This window comes from Pagrus major, chromosome 8 (assembly GCF_040436345.1).
Source record: "Pagrus major chromosome 8, Pma_NU_1.0".
NCBI classification, from domain to species: Eukaryota; Metazoa; Chordata; class Actinopteri; order Spariformes; family Sparidae; genus Pagrus; species Pagrus major.
In genome coordinates, this window is record NC_133222.1 from 11,457,566 (window position 1) to 11,478,534 (window position 20,969).

At 40.1% G+C, this 20,969-nt stretch overlaps 3 protein-coding genes across 5 annotated transcripts; 1 reads left to right on the forward strand and 2 right to left on the reverse strand.

The window, feature by feature from the left end:
• Positions 1 to 157: 157 nt before the first annotated feature.
• On the reverse strand, positions 158 to 3,522 carry lrrc61 (leucine rich repeat containing 61). Its single transcript, XM_073472741.1, has 9 exons — positions 3,315 to 3,522; positions 2,181 to 2,276; positions 1,948 to 2,094; positions 1,790 to 1,850; positions 1,508 to 1,593; positions 1,358 to 1,423; positions 1,195 to 1,263; positions 878 to 1,003; positions 158 to 769 (listed from the first exon to the last, which is right to left on the reverse strand). The coding sequence occupies exons 1-9, from the start codon at positions 3,340 to 3,342 to the stop codon at positions 663 to 665; spliced, it is 786 nt and encodes a 261-aa protein (XP_073328842.1). The 5' UTR covers positions 3,343 to 3,522; the 3' UTR covers positions 158 to 662.
• Positions 3,053 to 13,437, forward strand: cib2 (calcium and integrin binding family member 2). Of its 3 annotated transcripts, none has more exons than XM_073472742.1 (7): positions 3,053 to 3,123; positions 5,188 to 5,437; positions 7,387 to 7,421; positions 9,885 to 9,996; positions 11,519 to 11,666; positions 11,747 to 11,942; positions 12,679 to 13,437. In XM_073472742.1, the coding sequence occupies exons 2-7, from the start codon at positions 5,387 to 5,389 to the stop codon at positions 12,698 to 12,700; spliced, it is 564 nt and encodes a 187-aa protein (XP_073328843.1). In that variant the 5' UTR covers positions 3,053 to 3,123; positions 5,188 to 5,386; the 3' UTR covers positions 12,701 to 13,437. The 3 variants fall into 3 exon arrangements, with proteins under 3 accessions (XP_073328843.1, XP_073328844.1, XP_073328846.1); XM_073472743.1 differs by having other exon boundaries at positions 3,075 to 3,143; XM_073472745.1 differs by lacking the exon at positions 5,188 to 5,437 and having other exon boundaries at positions 3,079 to 3,123.
• Positions 13,438 to 16,484: 3,047 nt separating this feature from the next.
• Positions 16,485 to 19,919, reverse strand: LOC141001546 (SH2 domain-containing protein 7-like). The gene is made up of 8 exons (XM_073472653.1): positions 19,866 to 19,919; positions 19,631 to 19,764; positions 18,983 to 19,149; positions 18,300 to 18,389; positions 17,808 to 17,973; positions 17,572 to 17,712; positions 16,853 to 17,473; positions 16,485 to 16,757 (listed from the first exon to the last, which is right to left on the reverse strand). Exons 1-8 carry the CDS (start codon positions 19,906 to 19,908, stop codon positions 16,710 to 16,712), a joined length of 1,410 nt encoding a protein of 469 aa, XP_073328754.1. The 5' UTR covers positions 19,909 to 19,919; the 3' UTR covers positions 16,485 to 16,709.
• Positions 19,920 to 20,969: the final 1,050 nt, after the last annotated feature.

The following is a 20,969-nucleotide window of genomic DNA, read 5'->3' on the forward strand; positions in this document are numbered from 1 at the left end:
GCGCCAGTGGACTGCAACAAACCCCACTAAAAGGGACTTCATGGGTTGCCCATTTCTTTAAAATACATGTAAACAAGCAAGTACACTTTATAGATTGGAATAAAAATCAAAGATGTGAAGTACACCTTTTATAAGCACAGTAAATCCCACAAGTTGATTGTACACTTAATAAACTTTATGGTATAAAACAAGTAGAAACAGCTGAAACAATCATTCAATCACATTTTGCAAAAGTTCAACTTACATAGAAAGCATACAGCATGGGACGCAGTATCTCCCAAAATTATCCAGCAATGCAAAATGGAAAACAGCTCTTAACCACATACTATAGAAATGTTTTTAAGCAGCATAGCTCTTGGCATAAATGCGGGCTACAACATGGTACAAAATGCACACTGTGCAAGTAAAGACATCTTGGAACCAAACTGAGGGATGTCAGTATGGATAAAGGTTTTCAAACCGCTTACATGTATCGTCAGTTACATAATGCATAGGATGCGATACAACTTCAACAAATGCCTCACACTGCAACACAGAGCATGTGTCCAGCAATGATACTGATCAAGCATTTGGATGTAGCTTAGTAATTTGAAAAATCCTACAGTACATTATAGCCGTGGTTTTATCATACAACAAAAAAGTTGCTAAATGTTGCACACAACTTAGATGGCATACTGCTTCGGCTGCTTCTTCAGGCTCATGGATCTTTCAGTTTGAGAAATTACATGAGTGGCTCTGTTGTTGAGGAGTCTGCATTCATGAAGAACATCTGAAGAAAAAGAAATGTTGGGGGAGAGGATTAAACAGGATACCACTCTGTAAAAACACAACATAGTTGAGTAACACCTTGTTAGATCGCGTTCAGCACTTTTCTTACCGTTAAACTGTTTGTAAGCCTCATCAATAATGGCATTGTTTGATCTCTTTATCTCCCAGTAAGTATCCTCCACCCATGGTTTGCAATCGGTATGTTCAACAAGCTGTCCATTCTTGTATAAACCAGCTAAAACATTTATAGAAAGAGGAATCAACAGTTCATTCATTAATATTTTACTCGAACAAGACGGGACAAACACAACCAATGCACCGCAGACTTGATGAATAAATACTACGTCCAACAACTGAACCTAATCTGATGAATGGAGTGCAGTAACAAGTTGCCAGTGGGGATACAAAAACACATTAGTAAAGTACCTTTGATGGTATCATCAATGTCTTTGCATAATTGGTATAAGTCACTCCCGCGTCCGACCACTCTTTCACCTGCAATTTTAAAAGATTTTTTTTTTTAGACGTCCAAATCCAGAGACACATTCAACATTGTCTGAGAGAAAAAACAGAAGAAAACACATCTTACCATCCAGCACCTTGATGTTGGGGAACATCTCAAGAACTATTGTTCTGTATGACGCGTTCCTGCACACTGACGGAGAGAAATCACTGTGAGTTCCCTTATTGAGATTGTCCATCCACATGATTGTTTTCAAATAAACTCACAAGAAATTACCTGGATTGGAGTAATTGTAAGTGTTGTCTTTAAAACGTATACTTTCTAGCTTTTTCAAAGGCTGAAGGCTGCTTAGGCTCTCAATGCTGTTGAAAAACGAAACATGTAAGGGATTATTTTACATGATCAGTTCAGAATACTGCTTTTTAAAAAAATATAATTACTAGAAGAAAATATTTTTATGTATAACATTAATGACAGATGTAGACAATGCAATTAGGGACATATTCATGTTTTTATTCATCTAGGCTAAGCATTTGGTCAACGGTTACATAGTGATACCTTGATATGATATTCCCAGCCACATTTAAGTTCTGTAAACTCTCACAACTACGCAGGGGCTCTGAAATGACAAAAGCAAAAACAGTAACATTAAAATATCTATTTCTATCCATGACAGGGGACTGGAAATAAAGAATAGGCTGCTCTTCAAGTCTTACCTATATTGGAAATCCTGTTAGAGGACAAATTGAGTGTAGAAAGATGCCGAAGAGATGCTAGAGGACCTAAATTTGTGATGTTATTTGCAGAGAGGTCCAGTCTCTCCAGAGTCATACACTCTCCAATGCATCCAAGGTCATGAATTCCTGTGAGACAAAGAAATAATAATTATAAACACAATTAACCATTACAAAGAGGCATTTTCGAAAGCTTAAACGGAAGCATATCTTACCGAGGCCTCTCAATTTGAGGAACAGTATCGACTCCAAATCAAATTCCCCTGTACGGGACTTGAGCAGCGCGGCGTTTATCTTTTCACAGTCTGCATCTGAAAGAAGCAGAGGGACAATGACTGCAGCACAACAAAGCGCATTCACTTTTCTGTTCTTAAATATGCAATGCAATCACAGACTCCTTATTCGTGAGTCATAAGCAGAACGCTGGAAGCGATGTGTCTCTTCTGCTCACGGTGCAACGATCAAATAACCCGTGCAATCGTCTCGAAATAAATACCAATTCAAGCAGACCGAGATTTTCATTCCTGGCAGCACACTGGGCTCGTCTCCTGCCAGCTCCAGAGCAGAGGGGTCACACACAGGCAAGATGTGCTGGCTCCTGTGTGTCCACTGTGATGGTATTAGCTTGAAAGCTGCATGCATGAATAACAGCTGAGGGAAGTTATATTTGGTTTAATTTCCTGAGGCAGCATCAGACCCCTAACTCTTAACCACACATGAGTACTCTTTCATGAGCCTGCACATAATGAAACAGTGATTCCCTGAGGAGAGCAGTGTCACTGGAAAAAATAAGGCTCACCAGGTTAACTAGAAATAATGATGTTTGGGTCCATTTTTTTCCCCCCATTTCACCCTGTTTCATTCTCAGATTTAAATCAACACTGGTTTTATTTATTCCCTTGAAATTTAGATCATGAAAGGACAAGAAGACAGACACAACATCATGAAGAAGACAGTCACGGGTGGGATGAGTAGGGCCACCAAACACGCATCTTGCATATGTCACCACCTGCAGAAATTAAAAGGTTGACGGTGTTTAGCTTTAGCAGCCCGTAAATGTTTTTAGCTAATGTGGGTAGCGACCTGCGCCTGAACTATAAACGTCGTGAGGAAGCGGCTGCGTGATTTCATGAGGATGATTCAGCCGGATGAAAGTGGGTGGGTTATTCAATGAAATGGTAATAGACATTTTTTTCCCCTCTCTCTAAAGCTGACACACGTACATTTTCTGTGCAACCGACGAATACATTGTTAGCTAGAGCTTAGTTAGCTTAAGCCCCGGCTAGCTAGCACTAAGCCGCTTTTGGCTAGCGTAGCGACGTAGCAACAAGCTATCCGTGACAACTTACCTTGGTCTTTATCTCGCTTTGAGTCCATCGTGGGCAACTTTGCTACTTAAAAAAAAGCTGCCTATCGCAATAAAACGCGACGGGGGGTTTTTAACTAACGCGGTGGAAAGGCAAGGCAGTGGTTATTTACTGGGTGATGTGAAATTGGCATCTGTCCTGGGGTGTAGTCAGGACACGCTCACTGTGCTGCAGTAGCAGGCAGGTGGAGACGGACTTGAGTCGTCCGCAGTCCAGCATAAGCTGAGCGGGAGGCGGCAGACCGTGACGATGGGAGGTCGCTGGAGCCTGCAGGGTGAGGACGAGGCTGGAAAACATCTCCCCGCATTTGTTTTTATGTCGCTTCCGTGCAACAGGTTCTGTACCAATTAAAAGTTTGACAGAACTGACCTGGGAAGTGGTCCTCTGTGGGTTTCTGTTAATGGATCTGACTGCAGCACTCAACTCTGAGTACGCTGTAAAATTAAGTAATAATTAAATGTAATGAATGATTAATTAACGAGCATGTAAAGTCTAATCCAATCAGGGGGTGAAATAACCCACAAGATATGTAGTAATGCAGGAGGGAGACAGATGGAGGATGGGTTCATGTAAGAGTCAGACATGTTTTTAGGGTTGTATCTACAGGTGGACCAAGTATCGGGCCGATATTCAGCATTTTTCCAATTATCGGTATCGGCGATTATAGATAAAATATATTTTTGCCGATAAAATAAACTAATGTGCTAAAAACGTAATACTTTGGCTGTGATGCAACATCGTCTGACACAGTTTTGAAAAATGAATATCGGTCCCAAATATCTGTTTGGCCGATTAGATTAGTCAGATTGTCGATAAAATATACTCATGCCAATAAATGTGATACTTTGGCTGTGATGCGACATCCTCTGACATAATATCCCGCTCATAACAATATCTGACTGGTAACACGTCACAGTTAGTGGCCTGTAATCACTGAATCTGCAGAGTAACTAGTGTCTGAATGTATCAAATAAATCTAGAGGAGAGGTAAATTATCTCAAAATTGTACTTAAGAAAAGTACTTGAGTAAATTGTACTTATGTTATTATTCCATCACTGGTTGTTGGAAATCTTTGACGCAAAAAGTTTTACAGCGAATGAATATCGTTCCCAAATATCGGTTGTCCTTCTCCTCGATTTCTAGTAATCGGTATCGGCCCTGAAAAAGCCACATCGGTCGACCAGTTCCTGTACACATTACCAGTGATGGGAAGTACAGTAACTAAATGTATTTACTCAAGTACTGCATATAGGTATAAATAAATGTACTTGCACACACACAGTATTTCCACTAGATGCTACCTCAGGCTTCCACTGCGCCACATTTATGTGATGCATTCCTGAAATATGATGGATTATACAGTAAATTGCCCAAAAGTACACACATCTTAAAGCATTGACGTACTGATTACATGTCACTGTATCAATGGGCCTAATGATAATAATAATAATAATAATAATAGTAATAATAATAATGCACTTGAGCTCTTTCCTTTAACTAAAATAATGAAGCTGTTGTTTAATTAGCATTACACTGCGTCATTTAAACAGCATTAAGCAGAGTTAGTCTATTTCAGACAGCATCCTCACCAACAGCAGTCTCTACCTCACATTTGTTTATTTATTTATTTGTTTATTTATTTATTTATTTACCTGAGGTCCTATTGGTTTGTCTCGCCTCCGGTGGACAGCAGCAGCAGCAGCAGCAGCAGCGGGGTGCGTAAAGACAGCCAGATCAGTTTGCAGGTCTCTCTCTCTGCAGGCAGCCTCCTCCGGCTCCGACACAACGAGGAAAGAAACTGCCAGGTCTACTTTTCATTTTTCCTTTTTTAAAGCATCCTCTGCGTTTTTGCAGTCATGGCGGACAGCTGCTGCAGGGACAACGACAGCAACGACCCCTTTTAAGAGTTTCCCAGCGTTTCGTCGAGTGGACCGAGCCTCCCTTCCTTCCTGTGCGCAGGGGGACTTTCAGCCCCTAAATGCCTCTCAATGAGAAAAGGCTTCGGACGTTCAGTGCTGTGAATGTGTTCAAGCAACAGATGATTTGATGTAAGATGGGTAATAAGCAGACAATATTTACCGACGAGCAACTTGATGCCTACCAGGTAAGATACCTGCAGCATCTTTACTCCACAGTGAAGCAGATCATGTCCATTGTATGTGAATGTGGATCTACAGTAGTCAGCTCAACCCCAAATTAAGTATGTTTAATACATGTTTGTGACACTTTTGACACTATTTCACACATATATCACCATTTATCTGTTTAATTCCTGATGTTGACCTCCTGATAGTCACTCCCATGTGCCTTGGGTAAAACAGAGAAAGGCATTAACCTCAATAAAGATCACTGATATCACCTGATCTCAATCTAATGCAAGCCTCGGCCCCAGTTAATTACAGTCAATAATCAATTCCCTGCCAGAGTCCGGTCAGTTATAACTCTGCTGTTTAAATATTTAGTGGGGGTTTTGATGTCGGGGCAAACTGGAGGATCTTGTGCCACCATCTGAGAAGATCTGACCTTATTCTGCGTGACAATAATCCAGGTTTTCCTGTGAATCGTCCGTGTGCACAGGTTTATCATGTGATTAGGCGTGGGCTTAATAATTGATGCCAAGCACGCGTGATATGCTGTGAAACTCTACTCTCAGGAGACAGTTTGGTTCTCAAGAGCCTCTCTGGTTACTCCTGCTACTCTTTAAAACCCCTTATTAGACTACCTTGGCTTTCTGTTTGCCTTTGTAGTTGTTTGTCCTCCTGGGTATCAATATCATTTTTGTATTTTTTTTTTAGGTTCAAATACTTAAAAGATAAAAGACCCAGTGGGACATCAACTAAGTGAGCTTGAGTGTTTTGTTTGTTCACCAGCAGCACTTCACTACCTTTTCAATGTGTAGGCTTCATTACCTTCACCAAGGAGGTTTTCACCCATGTCTTTTGATTGGTTAGTTGGTTGTTTGATTTGTTAGTTGGTTGGTTGGTTGGTTTGTTAGTTGGTTGGTTAGTTCATTAGTTGGTTGGTTGGTTGGTTGGTTGGTTTGTTAGTTGGTTGGTTTGTTGGCTGTTTAGTTGGTTGGTGTGTTGGCTGGTTGGTTGGTTGATTCGTTAGTTAATTGGTTGGTTGTTTTTTTCAGCAGGATTACACAAAAACCACTGAACGTATTTCAGTAAGACTTGGATGGACCATGAGTCTTGAGAGAATAGACCCCATTAACTTTTGGTGTGGATATATATATATATATATATTTTTTCACTTTCTTAAACATTTCCGTTAATTTCTTAAGGAATAATGCTTTGATCTTGATGAATAAAATCAGGCATATTAAGGTGGCTGGTACGTATCAGTGGGTTATTTTGATGCAGATCCAAATAAAAATCTGGATCTAGCAGATTTGTTTTATTTGATCATTTCATCAAATTGAAGGGGACTGTGAATGCCATTCTAGTTTATAGTGTAATCTGACATGATGGAAACTGTATAGTGAGATACTGCTTTACATATACTGACACACAATTATCATTAACCCACATATCTTCAGTAGGATTGTTCTGATGAGAGTGGATGTAACAACAGTGAAGAAGGCTCCCAGGAAAGCTTTTTATTTTTGTTAATCACATTGTCTGCAGCGCTCAGCTGGCTGCGCTCTGCTTCTCACACTCAGGAGCACAGCTCAGACAGAAGGGACACAAGAGAAAATGTAAAATGAGGCGCCTCCACTAGGGCTGTTGGATAATGTGTGTGCCAAGACATGCATGTCAGACAACAGCAGATCATGTTGCTCTGCCTCATCGTTCCTATTGGAAGTGGCAGGTGACAACACACACACATCATCGTTCAGGAGACACCAGACACCCCAATGAGCGTTTGCAGTAACGGTAACACACGTGACTTCAGAGAAACTGTAATGTTATTTCATATGACTCACAGATGTGTCATTCAGAGTGTTGTTAGGCCTCTGTATAGAAGATGAAAATAGTTACTGTACATTAAACAATCTATCATTTTCCTTTGTCATATTTTCATTGAGATGCTGTTTTTCTCTCTTCGCAGGACTGTACGTTTTTCACCCGCAAAGAAATTCTGCGGTAAGTTTCATCAGCTGCAGCTCTTGATTCTAGTGCATTATGCACAACTGTCAGTTGTAAACTACCTCCTCTAACCCCATGAGATCATACACCTAATAATAATAATAATGTTATACACATAAGACTGTCCTGCTGAAGAAATTAAAAGTGTCTCACGTGTGTGAGCCGTGCCAAGTCCTCAGAGCAGACTGCTTCCCGCTTATGAAAACTTAATGCTGAAGCTGATTTCATTGGCAGCTGCCATGCGTAACATTTTGGCACTGTTCAAAAGACAAAGATGAAACAAAATCATTGTACGTTGTGATAATATCATCTGATTTACAGCCTTAAGATGACAGTAGAATTGTAAGATAATTAATGCATTTTTATTTAGTTACTTTGTCCTGGCACATTTACACGTGTGCTGGCAGTAGGGCTGCAGTTAACGATTATTTTCATTGTTGATTATTCTGTCAATTATTTTCTCGATAAATCGATTATTGTTTGTTCTATAAAATGTCAGAAAATGGGGGAATATGTTGATCATTGTTTCCCAGTTTCTTGTTTTGTCCACAACCCAAAGAACACAGAAATATTCACATTAAAGAAGCTGGAATTGCCTTTTTATTTTTTTTCTTAAAAAAATCAATCAAACTGATCAATCGAGTATCAGAATAGTTGCTGTTTCATTTAATAGCTGGCAACTAATCGATTAATGGTTGCAGGATCACAGTTGTTTGCCACTGATGAGAATGATTTACAATATTAATTCGACTTGAGAATCAATCGAATGTGATAATTAAGTAATCTATTATCAAGTACAAACGTGCCATTTTAAGTGGTGTATGTACTGTTGCATACTGAATATAAAGGAAATAAAACATTATTTCAAAGTGCCAGATAATACAAACTGATACATATGAAGCAGAAAGCAAAATTAAGTGATACAGTAATTTCTGTACAGAGTAAGTACACTGTGATTTAACATTTAGTGGCTGCTAAGTTTCCTTGTACAGACTGACATCCCAAATTATCCTCTTATCCAAACCATTAATTACCTCCCCATCAAAAACACCCCAGTACATACAAACAGACTGCAGCATCGCAGCCTCTCCAGACACGTAATTACATCTATGAATGGCTCTGTGTTGCTCATGGAGATTGCTGGTAAAGATTTTCAAGCGTTACTCGATGAAGAGCTGGAAGGTTTGGTCCTGTAGAAGCATCACTGCGTCATCCAAACCTTTGAATGTCACGCTGACCTTTTGACTGTGGTGTTGTTTTCAGTGCCACCCAAGGAAGTGTCACATTTCTACGTCCTCTGACATGTGCAACTTCATCACTTTAAAAATGAAATAAATATCATTCTACTCTCCGTGATTACACGGGGGTATCATGACTCATTGGGTAGCATCATTTCTCTCTTCCTGTCGCTCATCGCCTCGATCGCAGGCATAAATTAAACCAGTTGCGTGCTTTTCTTTTTAATGGAGCTCACCGGTGACGCTCATGTTTCAGTATCTTTTATCAGTGGTTCGAGATGGTGGAAGATAAAAACAACTACTCAAAGAAATTAGATGCTGACTGTCACGATGTTCCACAAGCGATACTTATTTGGGGGTCTGATTTACGTGTAAACCTAGAGTGATATCGAATTAACTTATACCACCGCCACCAGCGGACTGGAGACTCAAAATTGACAATCATCAGAGGACGTAATTGGGTCCTCCACTTTATGACCTTCATAAAACACTCCTTGTTTCTGTCTCCAGCTGCGACGGTTACAACACGGTAATGTGACATCAAAGAAAGAGGTCCTCACGGGTGGTCATAAGGTCATTGATTCAGCCTTACCTTAGCATCAACATGATATTATTTCCATGTTTCTTATATCTTCATATGTGGAGTAGAATTGTTAATACTCGACATTACACCGTCCGAACACTTTCAAGTGTCGTGGTACATTAGAACCGCAGGTTTAGCCGTTCATGTGCCGCAGTGTACCAACGAAACTCCATCATTTTGACAGGTTTATCTAGTAATTTAATTGTAGTGAGTTTGTCCTCTAAGACCAGTGTCCCTGCTGATAAATGGCTCTGCTTTGACAACGAGGATTGGTCAGAGGACCGAGTGAAAGGGGCGGCTGCAGATAAGCAAAGACAGTCGCGCCATCGCTTGTTTATCATTCATACTGCCTCCTTGCAGTTTGTTGACATCTTTATCAATAATGAATGACATTAAATTAAAGGTTAAAAGAGAGAAAGGTTAAAAGGAGGACCTTTCTACAGCTTTAACTAGAGGATTAACTAGAGGATGCATTATTTCCTCATTAAAACCATCAAAGATAGTTGCTGGCAAGTTTGGCATTTTTAATTTTGTGTTTTTGTCTGCCGTGTTTGATTCACTTTGTGGTCATGTTTAGATTTTTTCTTTTTTCGTAGTCTGTGTATTCATTGTTCAAGTTTTGTTTTTTATTTATTCCAGGTTGCACGGCAGATACCATGAGTTGGCTCCACATCTTGTACCGATGGACTACACCAACGATCCTGATTGTAAACTGCCTTTAGCCTTAATAGTCAACATGCCAGAGTTAAAGGTAAAGAAAATCCCTTTTTGACCGAGCCTCAATGATAATGCAAGTCCAGTCTTTCCTCGTGGATCAGCCTCTTCTTATCTTTACTGTGTTGTGTGTGTATCAGTGTTGTGTTTTCTTATTTTTGATTGTGCTGCTCGGACACTCTCACACACCCACTGCTCACGTGGGCAGACACCTAATCAATAATCACGCGCTCTTTCAGGGGACAGAATTGATTTTTAACCATCATCATCACTGATCTGATTCTATGACACCACGTTCTGTGAGCTAATAAAAGTTAATGTGTCTCTATCCTCTCCTACTTTTAAGCAACTGCCATTTAAAAAGAACATCCAGAAATTTTAGAAATGTCATGTTGCGTAACATCACGGCCGACGAGTACCACACGATTTTATACGGAGTCCTTATCCACCAAAGCTTTAGCACAGAGACTCATAATGTGTGCTGCCTCTGGGCATAATTGGCCCTCGCCTGTAAAACTGTCTCATGATTGCGGGGCCTGTAGGGATGGCAGGAGGAAGATGGAGGCCACCAAAGGCAGGATTGATGGGGCACACAAAGTCTTCATAAATACATTTCCTACTCACTTTTAATGAGCTGTGTGGAGTCGGCTGCACTGAGTCAGGCTGCGCTGACGTGTCTTCCGATACGCATCACTTTATACTGCTGATTGCTGTTTATATAAATGGATTATTTTGCTGAGCTTATATTCAGCTAAGATATGCTAACTTTTGCTTATAGAACAAGTGAGATTCCAAGTCTTTTTTTTTATCACAAGTTGTGTAAAATCAGCTTATTACCAGAGGTTTAAAAAGATATATAGAAACTTCTGAGCAACAGAGGAGAAAATAATGGCTTCACCATAACAGCAAAGAGAGAGAGTCAGGTTTTTTTCAGTTGAACCCTGCCATCAGCAAAAAACAACTTTCAGTTTATACCTCCGCAGCTCACATGTGAAACTGACAACGGCATGTAAAAACAAAAGGTCATGCAACCTATGGTTCCTTTAGGGCACGCCTATTCAACTTCTTTTTTTAGAAGGGCCGGATATCAAATAAGGTGAAGTGCCAAGGGGCCCGAGTTTTACTTTGCCAACGTCTGACCTTTAAAGCTTGGAGTTTAAATGTGTTGAAACAATGCACTTTCATTTCTTGGCTTGGTTTTTTTTTGCTTTTCACATTTGAAAAGGAGACATAGAAGAATAAAAGTACAGGAAAGAAACGATGCATCTTTGTGATCTTAGAAGTAGCTTTGATTTTTGTAAGTTCCTTCTGCTGAGATAGCCTGGGTTAAAACTTTTAATTAAGAGTGTTTTTGTGCGAGGCAACAGACATAGCTAACGGATTGGCTAATTAGCCTACTAACAAAATAATCAAAGGGCTGCAATTAGGTGGTTAAAGGGCCACATTTGGCACAAAGGCTGTCGTTTTAATACGTCTGCTTCAGGGTATTTTTAAGATATTTTGCTTGTTTTTCTTGTCCAACCACATATTCCTACATTAATGTAAATATTTGTCTCTAGGAAAACCCATTCCGCAACAGGATCGTGGAGTCTTTCTCAGAGGACGGGATGGGGAACCTCAGCTTCAATGAATTTGTGGACATGTTCTCAGTCCTGAGTGAAATGGCTCCCAGAGAACTCAAGGCCATTTACGCCTTCAAAATATACGGTAATGACACATTTGAATTAGAATTTAAAAACATTTCCAGGAACTCGTAAAATGAGAAATTATGATTGTGTTGCCCACAGATTTCAATGTGGATAATTACCTGTGCAAAGAAGACTTGGAAAAGACTCTAAATAAGCTGACGAAGGAGGAATTGACTCCTGAGGAGGTGGAGCTGGTGTGCCAGAAAGCCATCGAGGAGGCGGATTTAGACGGAGACAACAAACTCTCTTTTGCTGACTTTGAAAATATGATAACTAGGGCTCCGGACTTTTTAAGGTAATTGAATGCACCTCACTTAAGACATATAATATTGTTGTATGACATTTATATAAGAGCATGTGTTAGTACTCTTTACTTTGCTTTAAAATCAGGCAATGCATGCATTATTCCTCTAGCTGCAGTGCGGTGAGCTGCAGTTTTCATTACCCAGATGGCTGCTAATCATTTTAATCATTTAACTGTCAGCCTAACAACATCACTTTAATCCTGAGCCGCTGCTATGCCCATTCATTTGTATGCAAACAGCCTCAAGACTATCTGTCCTCACTGCCATGACAACCCAATCACCAGGATAAATGTTGTGTATGTTTCTGCAAACCGTGGATACTGTACATTGAGAAGTTTTGTTGCATATGCTGAAACTTTTTGTTTCTTTAAGTTAAATTTTCAGTATAATGTTGTGACATGGCTCTGCTTATAGATATATAGTGGTTTCACACTTTCACACTTTGATTTTGACACACCATTTCGACACATCTGTCTCACCTAGCTGTCATAGCATCACCATCCTCTCCTACTGACATTAAAGTCAGTTTATATACACTACATGTTATATGAAGGTGTTGTATTACAAGTACGGTGGTCAGTATGAAACGTACAAATTTAAAGTATCCGTGGTTTGTAGAAGCAAGTTTATACTCATGTATACAGTTAGTCAGCCTTTTTTTTTAATGCACAATGATTACTACTGTTTCAATGCTAGCTTCTCATATTGCCTTTTTTGTCCTTCCAGTACTTTCCATATACGAATCTGAGATGACTTTGTGGAAAGTTTTCAAGGAGGGAAGCGTTGTGAACCTCAGGACTCTACCTGCACCCTGTCCTGGGTGCCTGTCTCCCACCCTCATCGTCCAAATATCATACATCAGTCTTCTCCAACCTCAGTGAAATCTGCTTAGTTAGAGAGCAAATTACTGGACACAGTGGAACTTCTCACAATCCTGATTTTAATTGTAGGTGAAAATGTATTTTAATTTTACCACTGATAAAAGGGCTTGACCTGGATTGGTCTCTTGTTGGGAGAAAAGGCTGTTCTTTCTACATTTGAAAAGTCAATGAAGAATGTATAAAATAATTATCTACCTGTATTGCACATAAGATACCCCCAGTGAAGTCTTCCTAGTATGACACACTAGATATGAAGTATTTATAAGGCTATGGGCGACACTTGAAGAGAGTGAAAGCACAGCGTTGGCATTAAGGGCATACAGCTGTTTTAAATGAGCTATGCAATATTTCTACATGCAGTCTGTTGCTTTTTGTGACTTTAAGTTGTGTTATTTGCTTGTGTAACTGGAACATGATGACAATCATATCTTACTGATCTCCAGTTGAATGAAGGGCTCTGTCATCTCAACTTGTTTTTCCATCTTCTTCCTCAGCCATCATCATGAGATATTACATACAGCCATCTTTTGGATACACGTGTAACAGTATTTAATGTGACTTCAGGTATTTGTCTTACTTTGAATAAATGGTTTTTTTTTCTGTGTGTTCTGAGTGAATTACATTTTTGTTGTGGTCACTGAAATCATCCTTAAATACAGGAGCTCTCAGTGTTGTAATATCAGTAATATCCCGTCCATATAACCAGCTCATGTCAGTCCACCCACCCGTGATGATCAAGGCATGTGCACAGTAAAGATCAGGAAACGGCTGTGCCTCTGTACGGCCCATCATATGAGCGGTAATAACTTGTTAAGCAGGATGTGATCATTAGGAGCGAGCTGCCTCAGCACTCGCAGGCGTGATTACATCCTGCACACACAGTTAATCTCAACGGGGGAGCTGCTGGAAATGGCCTTGGCTGTGTTGGCTGATGATTAAGGTTTCTGAGCTGTAGGGTATAGATTTGCATCAGTATATGGAGTATAGTTGTTTTGTGTTCAGCACAGGTTGTACTAGTGAGTCATACGGTGCAAGAGACAAAGTCATCTTTACGTCTTTGCTGCCAAGCACAGTGACTGCAAAATAAGTATGACCCGGTTAATTATTGCTGAGTCTGACAAATACACAACTGTCACAAAAAATGAAATTGGGACACAAGCTGCAGGCTAAAGGAACAAACATAAGCAAACATAAGATATTCTCGTGTGATTGTTGAGGCTGAATCTTGTGTGTGACAGCAGACCAAAAAAAAATTAGCATGCGTGCAAATCAACATCAAAATATGAGTGTGAAAAAATGAGGAGAAGTTGATGTTGAGTGTCTCATTTCATCTGAGACAAGAGGCTGTTGAAGTCAGTTAAACAGTGTGCAGTCATCAGAGCAGCCATTTAATTCTTCACTCCATTATCTCCAGTTCCCTTTATGAGGGCAGTATCAAATATTCAGGGCAATACAGCGCTGATTGTGTGGCTTCATTAATTACTGGTCTCACAGAGAACATCTGTTAATTATGATTCCAGCAGAGAAGCTTCTGGTGCAATGTGATACTGAGGCTGTAAAGCACCCGTTAACTGTAAGCAACTGTTTCTGAAGTTGAGAGCGGCCAAGCAGTGTGTGAAACTCGCACTGCTTTCACTCCACGGGACCTTGTCTGTCTTAATTTGATCAGATTTAAGATGCCTGGAGGTTTTACAGACTGCTCCACGGCCCGTAAAGACAATCCTGTGGAGGTTGGTGCTGTATCAGTCTCCTACAAATGTACATTTTCTTAAAATTGAGAAAATTCTTTAGGGAACAAGATGCTACTTTAATTGAACCTTACCCTAGTTAGCATCTATAAGCAGTGTATAGACAATTAGTGCATTGAAAAACATATTATGACACACTACAGTTATAGATGTCAGACAATATTACAGTTATCAATATATGAAAATGTTTTCCCATTCTATACAATAATGAAATATCAAGAGCTCTTTGTGCTAGTTATACTTTAAATTGAGTTTTTAGCAATTATTTATTATTCCTGATTATTTCTTAAATGCGCAGTGTGTGATTTTTGCTGCTAGTTTCCCGCCAATCAAAACAAAACAAAGCATAAATAGCGAGGCATCGTGGGAGTTGTGAAAATCTGTCTGATGTAGTGTTACTTTACATCTATCACTCTGGGTTTGAAGATCACTGGAAACATTTGGGATAATGTAAGAACACAACTCTACAAAATATATAACAAAGGAGTAAAGACCGACAAATATATCGGGCGGCGTACCACAGAAGAATCGCTCTGGGTTATTTATAATTAATAAATTCCCAATGAAGTATTGGTTTCAGTGCACTGATGTCATTTTACATAATTAAGTTTATTAGTAAACCATAAAATATCCTGTTCTCAAGTGTTTGGTGACCACATTTGAGAGATCTTTGCAAAAAAATGTGTGTTTTGTCAAGCAATGAATTGATTTTGGGATTTTGACTCATCAATATCAGCATCTGCATCGGCCCCAAAAGAACAAATATCAGTCGGGTTTTAGTTTTTATATATTTTAATGCAGAAATGTTGTATATAAATATAAACATAAATAAATATTATATCTTCAATTCTCCATGATAAGTGAGCAAACTCAATCTGCTGATGAAGGCCATGAGATACAGCTGAAAGCACCAGGAGACGTAAGTGAACCTTTTTTTCTTTTCTAACTATTTCTGAGAATAAACTTTAAAGTTTTAACATGTTGCACCTGCATAATAAAACCCTCCTGTGAATGGTTATGTGGATAAACAGTTAATGTTTTATATCACACTGTGAAATGAGTTCATACAGTGTTACCAATCATTTACTATCTTTGTTGTGGAAAATAAAAAAAAAAATGTTAAGAAACATTAGTAATAGATTCAAGTGTATTATAAGTGTTTATATGCTGCATATAAATGCTTAATATGGACTTAAATTAAGTGTTACCAATAAGGGAAGTGATTGTGCTGTTATGATACTAATATTAAGATCATTTTTTTCCAAGTGTTCAATGGCAGAAACAGGTGCAGAAACCCTCTGATACACACTGAGATCAAACACGACGTCTTGCTCATCTGTTATCAGAAGTGACACACGTTTTTTTCTTTTCCAGTGACGCCTAATTTTCTGTATCTAAGTTGTGAAAGAGAAAATGGCAGAAAAGTCATGGGAAATTGTTCATTATCCTGATCTGAATGTGTTTATATTTTTCAGTGGGTTGTTTTATCCTGGTTCGCACGACATCATTGACGGGAAAACACCTTATTTCCTTATTCTGCCTCCCAAGTTCTGCATTAAATAGCACAACAACTGTTCCTGTATTTAACGGCTTATAAAGATAACTCTGACCATGGAAAACATTCAAGTACTGCACAGAAAGACTGTTGAACAATGAGTTACACTGTGGTTTTAGTGACTGCCATTAAAACTATAATTAGAAAGTAAAAGCGCAGCGTATGATAAGAGATAATAAATGACATTTCGACATCTTTGATACGCTTTCCTGTTGCTTTTGTATACAGTATGAAATCTGTATGCAAATCAAGTTTCCTGAGCATGTGGGCCGCATTGATGGTGGCAGGATGTAGTCTGAACATTTTTAAAGGTCAGTAGTAAACACAGTGCACCCTTTTTCTCTGACGTTGAATTAATAAATCATTTGTGTTTTATTCAGCGCATCGGCTTACAGTACATGTGGAAAGTGAAATGTAAATAACTTTTAAATAAATACATACACAGCAAACAAACAGCAGACGTCATTTAAATAGTTAGAGACATGTAAACCTATGTGAAATATATAAACGAGTGTATTTTGGACGGGACCACTGTAGTGTAGAGAACCTTTTCATCAGTAGCTGGTCACCTCCTCACCATTTCCTCTTGACCTCGGGGAACAGCCATTTCCATTTATCATTCTGCAGGAAGTAAAAGAGAGGCTAGGATGAACATTTAAATACAACTTGAGGAGGATGACGTATTTAAATGAAAGCATTTTGACGACATTACTAACCTTTAACCCTGAGGCTGAGTGTTTGGGTCTGATGTCCTCCAGAGGCTCGTAAGTGTTGCTGTTAGGTTTAGGCTGAGCCGCGTCCACGTGGCCGGGCATCCGCTCAAACGTATTCACATGAGGGTAGCGGCCGACGTGGCCTTCACCAGGGACCTCAGCGTACAGTGAGTCAATCTGCTGCTCTGATCTCGTCTCTGTAGTGTGTGGGCTCCCGGGTCTGCCAGCCAGGTGATAGACAGCGCTGTCGCTCATGTGTTCCAGGCTGTGGCTGCTGCACGAGTTCGTCTTCTCCGTGGCTTGTCTGACGGGTTTGGGGGAAAGTCTCGGTGGCGTGTGAGGGGGTGCGCTCAGCCTGTAAGACTGCTCTCCGTCAGAGCTGTTGTCCAGGAGCGGTAGAGATCTGCTCTTGCTGTCCAGCAGGCCGAGCTCAGAGTAAATAGAGGCCGGTGGAGGCGGAGGACTGCACCTCCTTGTGTTGTGATTATCGGCGGGTGAATTGTCCTCAGAGGTGCGATGGAATCTGGGTGATTGCTTACTGAGCTGAGCGTACAAAACCCTGTCCTGGTCGTTCAAGGGTCCAATGTCAAGGTGTCTGCTCCTCCGAGGCAAAGGTGGTCCTTCCTGTTTTACAGAACAAGCCAGGGTCTTAAAGTCAGCTCGGAGATGTTGAAGCAGTAACAATTTCAGTGTAGCGCACTGGTTAGAATAACTGTACTCACCTTTAGTGTTCTGTTGGTCTTTGGTGGCCGTGTAGGTGGCTGCTCTGAACTATTTTGTGGTTTCGGCATGTTCCTCCCAGCGGCCACAGGCTTTTCTTTAGGGCTGATCTGAATGACATCATACAGGTCTTCATTCAGCGCCTGCAGGAGCAAAAAAAAAAGACCAGTTAAAACTTTATTCTCGCTCAACTCAACTTAACTTACTTAAAGCAAGTAACTGAGGAGTTTTATCTCACCTCGAAGCACGAGGATGTCAGATACTCTCCGAACGGCTCGATGGGGCTCGACTTGTAGTGTTCTATCAGACCGAAGACCGTGCTGTGCCCTTCAGTGTCTCCACACACTACAAACTGGCCCGATTCGCTTTGGTTTATCACGAAATGTCGACACCGATCCCTGCCTCTGCAACAGGAAAACAATGGTTTGTTAAAGCCTCTCGACAACACAACATAAAATAAAATCGGCTCCTTTGGCTGAAAAGCGAGAAGAATTAGAACGGGAGTTTGGTCAGAATGACTAAAATAAGATCTGGGGTTAAGAAAAGATGGAAAACAGTGAGATGTTTAGTTCAGTGTAACACTTGAAACATCCCATTTGTGACTTTTGGAGTTTGCATGTTCTCGGATAAAGTTTACCTGCCAACAAATCACTTTAACAGTCCTACAAATGTAACTACAGCCAAATAAGCTCCCTCTGCAACACGTTGTTCAGACTAAACCAATACTCACTTATAAGACAGTATGTATCCGATGGCCTTATCACTGAGACGGATCAGGAAACAGCCCAGCTCCTTTTCTCTGAGTATTTCTTCAGCATCCCTGTTGATAGACCAAGAAGAACTTTAAAAACCCCAAACTCCTCAATACAATAAATGCCCAGTTGGCATGAGTTTACAGGAACAGCGAGGCGGATGACGTACAGTAATTCACCTTGGAAATTACATCAAAGGAAAATCCATTTGTGTTTTCCATAAACCTGTCATTCACTTAGAAAAAAAAAGGGTGAGATGAAATCGTAATTGTGGTGTTTATGTAGGTGTCTGCCAGAGGAGAGGGCAAAGGTGAGTGTGGGCGTGTTGACAAGTGGACACTTTCCATCATACAAAGTAAAAGAGCTGTCCTAAGTGTTTGCTGTACTAGTACATTGCTCAGTTAAAATAATAGGGATTAATTAATAAACCATAAACATTTATTTTCTTGACAAATGAATAAAAAATGTATATTAAAATTCAACAGATCATCTCTTTTCACTCTTGATTACATAAAAACAAGACATGGCACCACTTCAGAAAATGGGATATCTTTTTTGTTGTCGTCACAAATGAGTATTAAAAATATTTCTTGACCCTTGAAATAATAATTAGAAATACATTTAAATTTTTTTTTTTTATGTTTCCTCAACAAACACTTACTTTCTCGTGATGAAGCCCACGAACCAGGTGGGGAAGAAGCCGTTGTGGACGATGAGCGGCACTTGAGTGTCTATGAACCACTTTGAAGTCAGCTCCTTGAGTCTCCCCTCAGCCCCCTCAGCATGAGAATCCACCGATGGTTCCCTCTGCTCCATCCTCGCCCGGTCCTAATCAAAGCCACACAGACAACCGATTAAGTCAACCAGCGGTCATTTCCCAGTGTGAGCGGCTAGGCTGTGTTTTAGCCGTCTCATTTGCTTATTTTCCAGGAGGCGTCAACCAAAGCTCAGTGTCCTCATTGTTGTATATCAGCTACTGGTGTAGCAAGAACAACTTGATCATTCATGTATGTATGATCATACAGTACTTTAACTTACATTTTTTTAAATATATACAATACAATATTTATTTACTGTTATATTGCAATATTTAATTATTATTCACAAAACTACTCAGTGTCGTCAGAGTCCAAAGTCCATTCCCGCTTTGAAAACACTTTTTATCGAACAAGACTTTTATTTACATTGACCTCCCCTGCTGTAGTGTCACACTGATGTTAGGCAAAAATATATTTTGCATGTAGATATGTGGTTAATAAGTCAGTCATTAACGCAGCAGGGGATGAGCTCATGTAGTGGCAGTACGTACCTTGAAGCAAAGTGTCAGACAGGTCCTGAGGCAGGGTGATTTGGTATGTTTCTGATCCTTTGTCCTTGACCCTGAACAGTGGCAGATCTTCTGTTTGTCTTGTCTGTGCGGTGTGCAGCAATTCCTTTCAATCCCTAGAAAAACAATGAAAATGAAATATATTCTCAGTTTAATGTAAAGCTCATGTACTGCTACCATTAGTTGAGATATTTTCTAGCACAGATGGTGTACATACCTTTCCTTGAGTGTACCAGTGTATGGTTTGAACCCGGTGTCATTTCAGCTAACATCAAAATGCTTCTCTCAACTTGTGAACTGTCAGTATAACTGAGGGAGTATGACCCCACATGGGAGATATAGACAGATGACATTTACAGTTACACACTTTTTTCCACCGGCTTGGAAAGCAACAGTGTTGAGGCAACGGCACACACAAAGGCGGTTCATACAGCTCATTTGCATGACAGGGACGGCTCAAAGTGCTGCTGAACAAAGCCAGAGGAGCTTCCTGAAGAGAAACGGAAAGTAAACCGCACAGAAACTGTGGTTTGTGCTCACATAAGAGCGCTGGTTCTGCAAGAGAACATGTTGTTTTACCCAGACTGTCTGCTTACTGTAGTAATGGGAGATAAGTTGCGTCAGCAGTTGATCCAACCTGGGTTTGCAATAAATCATAACTGCAGGGCCAAAAGTGTGAAAGGATGGAAATATTTGGGAAGATTCACTCTGTATGCAGAGATTTTTCGAGGGCACAAACAAGATACTAATAAGATGAGATATTTCCAGGCCTTTGTTTTTAAGGTTCTCATAAATAATGGCTAACTCATCCCCCCCATGGCTGAGGCAGTCACCGTGAATCACCTTTTTTGGTTTCTGATCGACGGCGAGGAGTATACTGTAGGAACTCCCTGTGGGGGAGAAACACTAACCAGAAACAGTCTGTGTCATACTGAGCGGGATGAGACTGCGTTTCAGCATTCCCCAATTTTAACTCGGCTCCCACTTTGATCTTAAATGACACACTGCTTCTTTTCCTCTTCACCCAGCTGATCAAATCTGTCCCTAAACGTGACATCAGTGTGGTTGTGGCTGTCTATCTCCCTTCACTTTTCATATAGTCAAACTTATAGGCTTGTCATCCATGTTCCAATATGACTAAATGTTGCTACAGTACCATGAGCCAGAATTTCAACACCATCTCATCTCAACAAATGGCTTTGTGACTCATTATTCACTCCATCTGGGGGTGTGTAGAGGGTTTGGTGTCAAATGTTATCACTGGTTCCGTGTTTGTAACATTTAATATTACGTGCAAGTATCATAGTACACAAATAATGAA

Coding starts and splice junctions, on each gene's coding strand:
- LOC141001546 (XM_073472653.1), bottom strand. CDS start 19,908: ATGACACCGGGTTCAAACCATACACTGGTACACTCAAGGAAAG. Junction 17,974..18,299: donor GGATACATACTGTCTTATAA/GTGAGTATTGGT, acceptor TTCCTGTTGCAG/AGGCAGGGATCGGTGTCGAC. Junction 17,713..17,807: donor TGACATCCTCGTGCTTCGAG/GTGAGATAAAAC, acceptor TTGCTCCTGCAG/GCGCTGAATGAAGACCTGTA.
- lrrc61 (XM_073472741.1), bottom strand. CDS start 3,342: ATGGACTCAAAGCGAGATAAAGACCAAG. Junction 2,277..3,314: donor AAAGCGAGATAAAGACCAAG/GTAAGTTGTCAC, acceptor TGCTTCTTTCAG/ATGCAGACTGTGAAAAGATA. Junction 770..877: donor GGCTTACAAACAGTTTAACG/GTAAGAAAAGTG, acceptor CTTTTTCTTCAG/ATGTTCTTCATGAATGCAGA.
- cib2 (XM_073472742.1), top strand. CDS start 5,387: ATGGGTAATAAGCAGACAATATTTACCGACGAGCAACTTGATGCCTAC. Junction 5,438..7,386: donor AGCAACTTGATGCCTACCAG/GTAAGATACCTG, acceptor CTCTCTTCGCAG/GACTGTACGTTTTTCACCCG. Junction 11,943..12,678: donor AGGGCTCCGGACTTTTTAAG/GTAATTGAATGC, acceptor TTGTCCTTCCAG/TACTTTCCATATACGAATCT.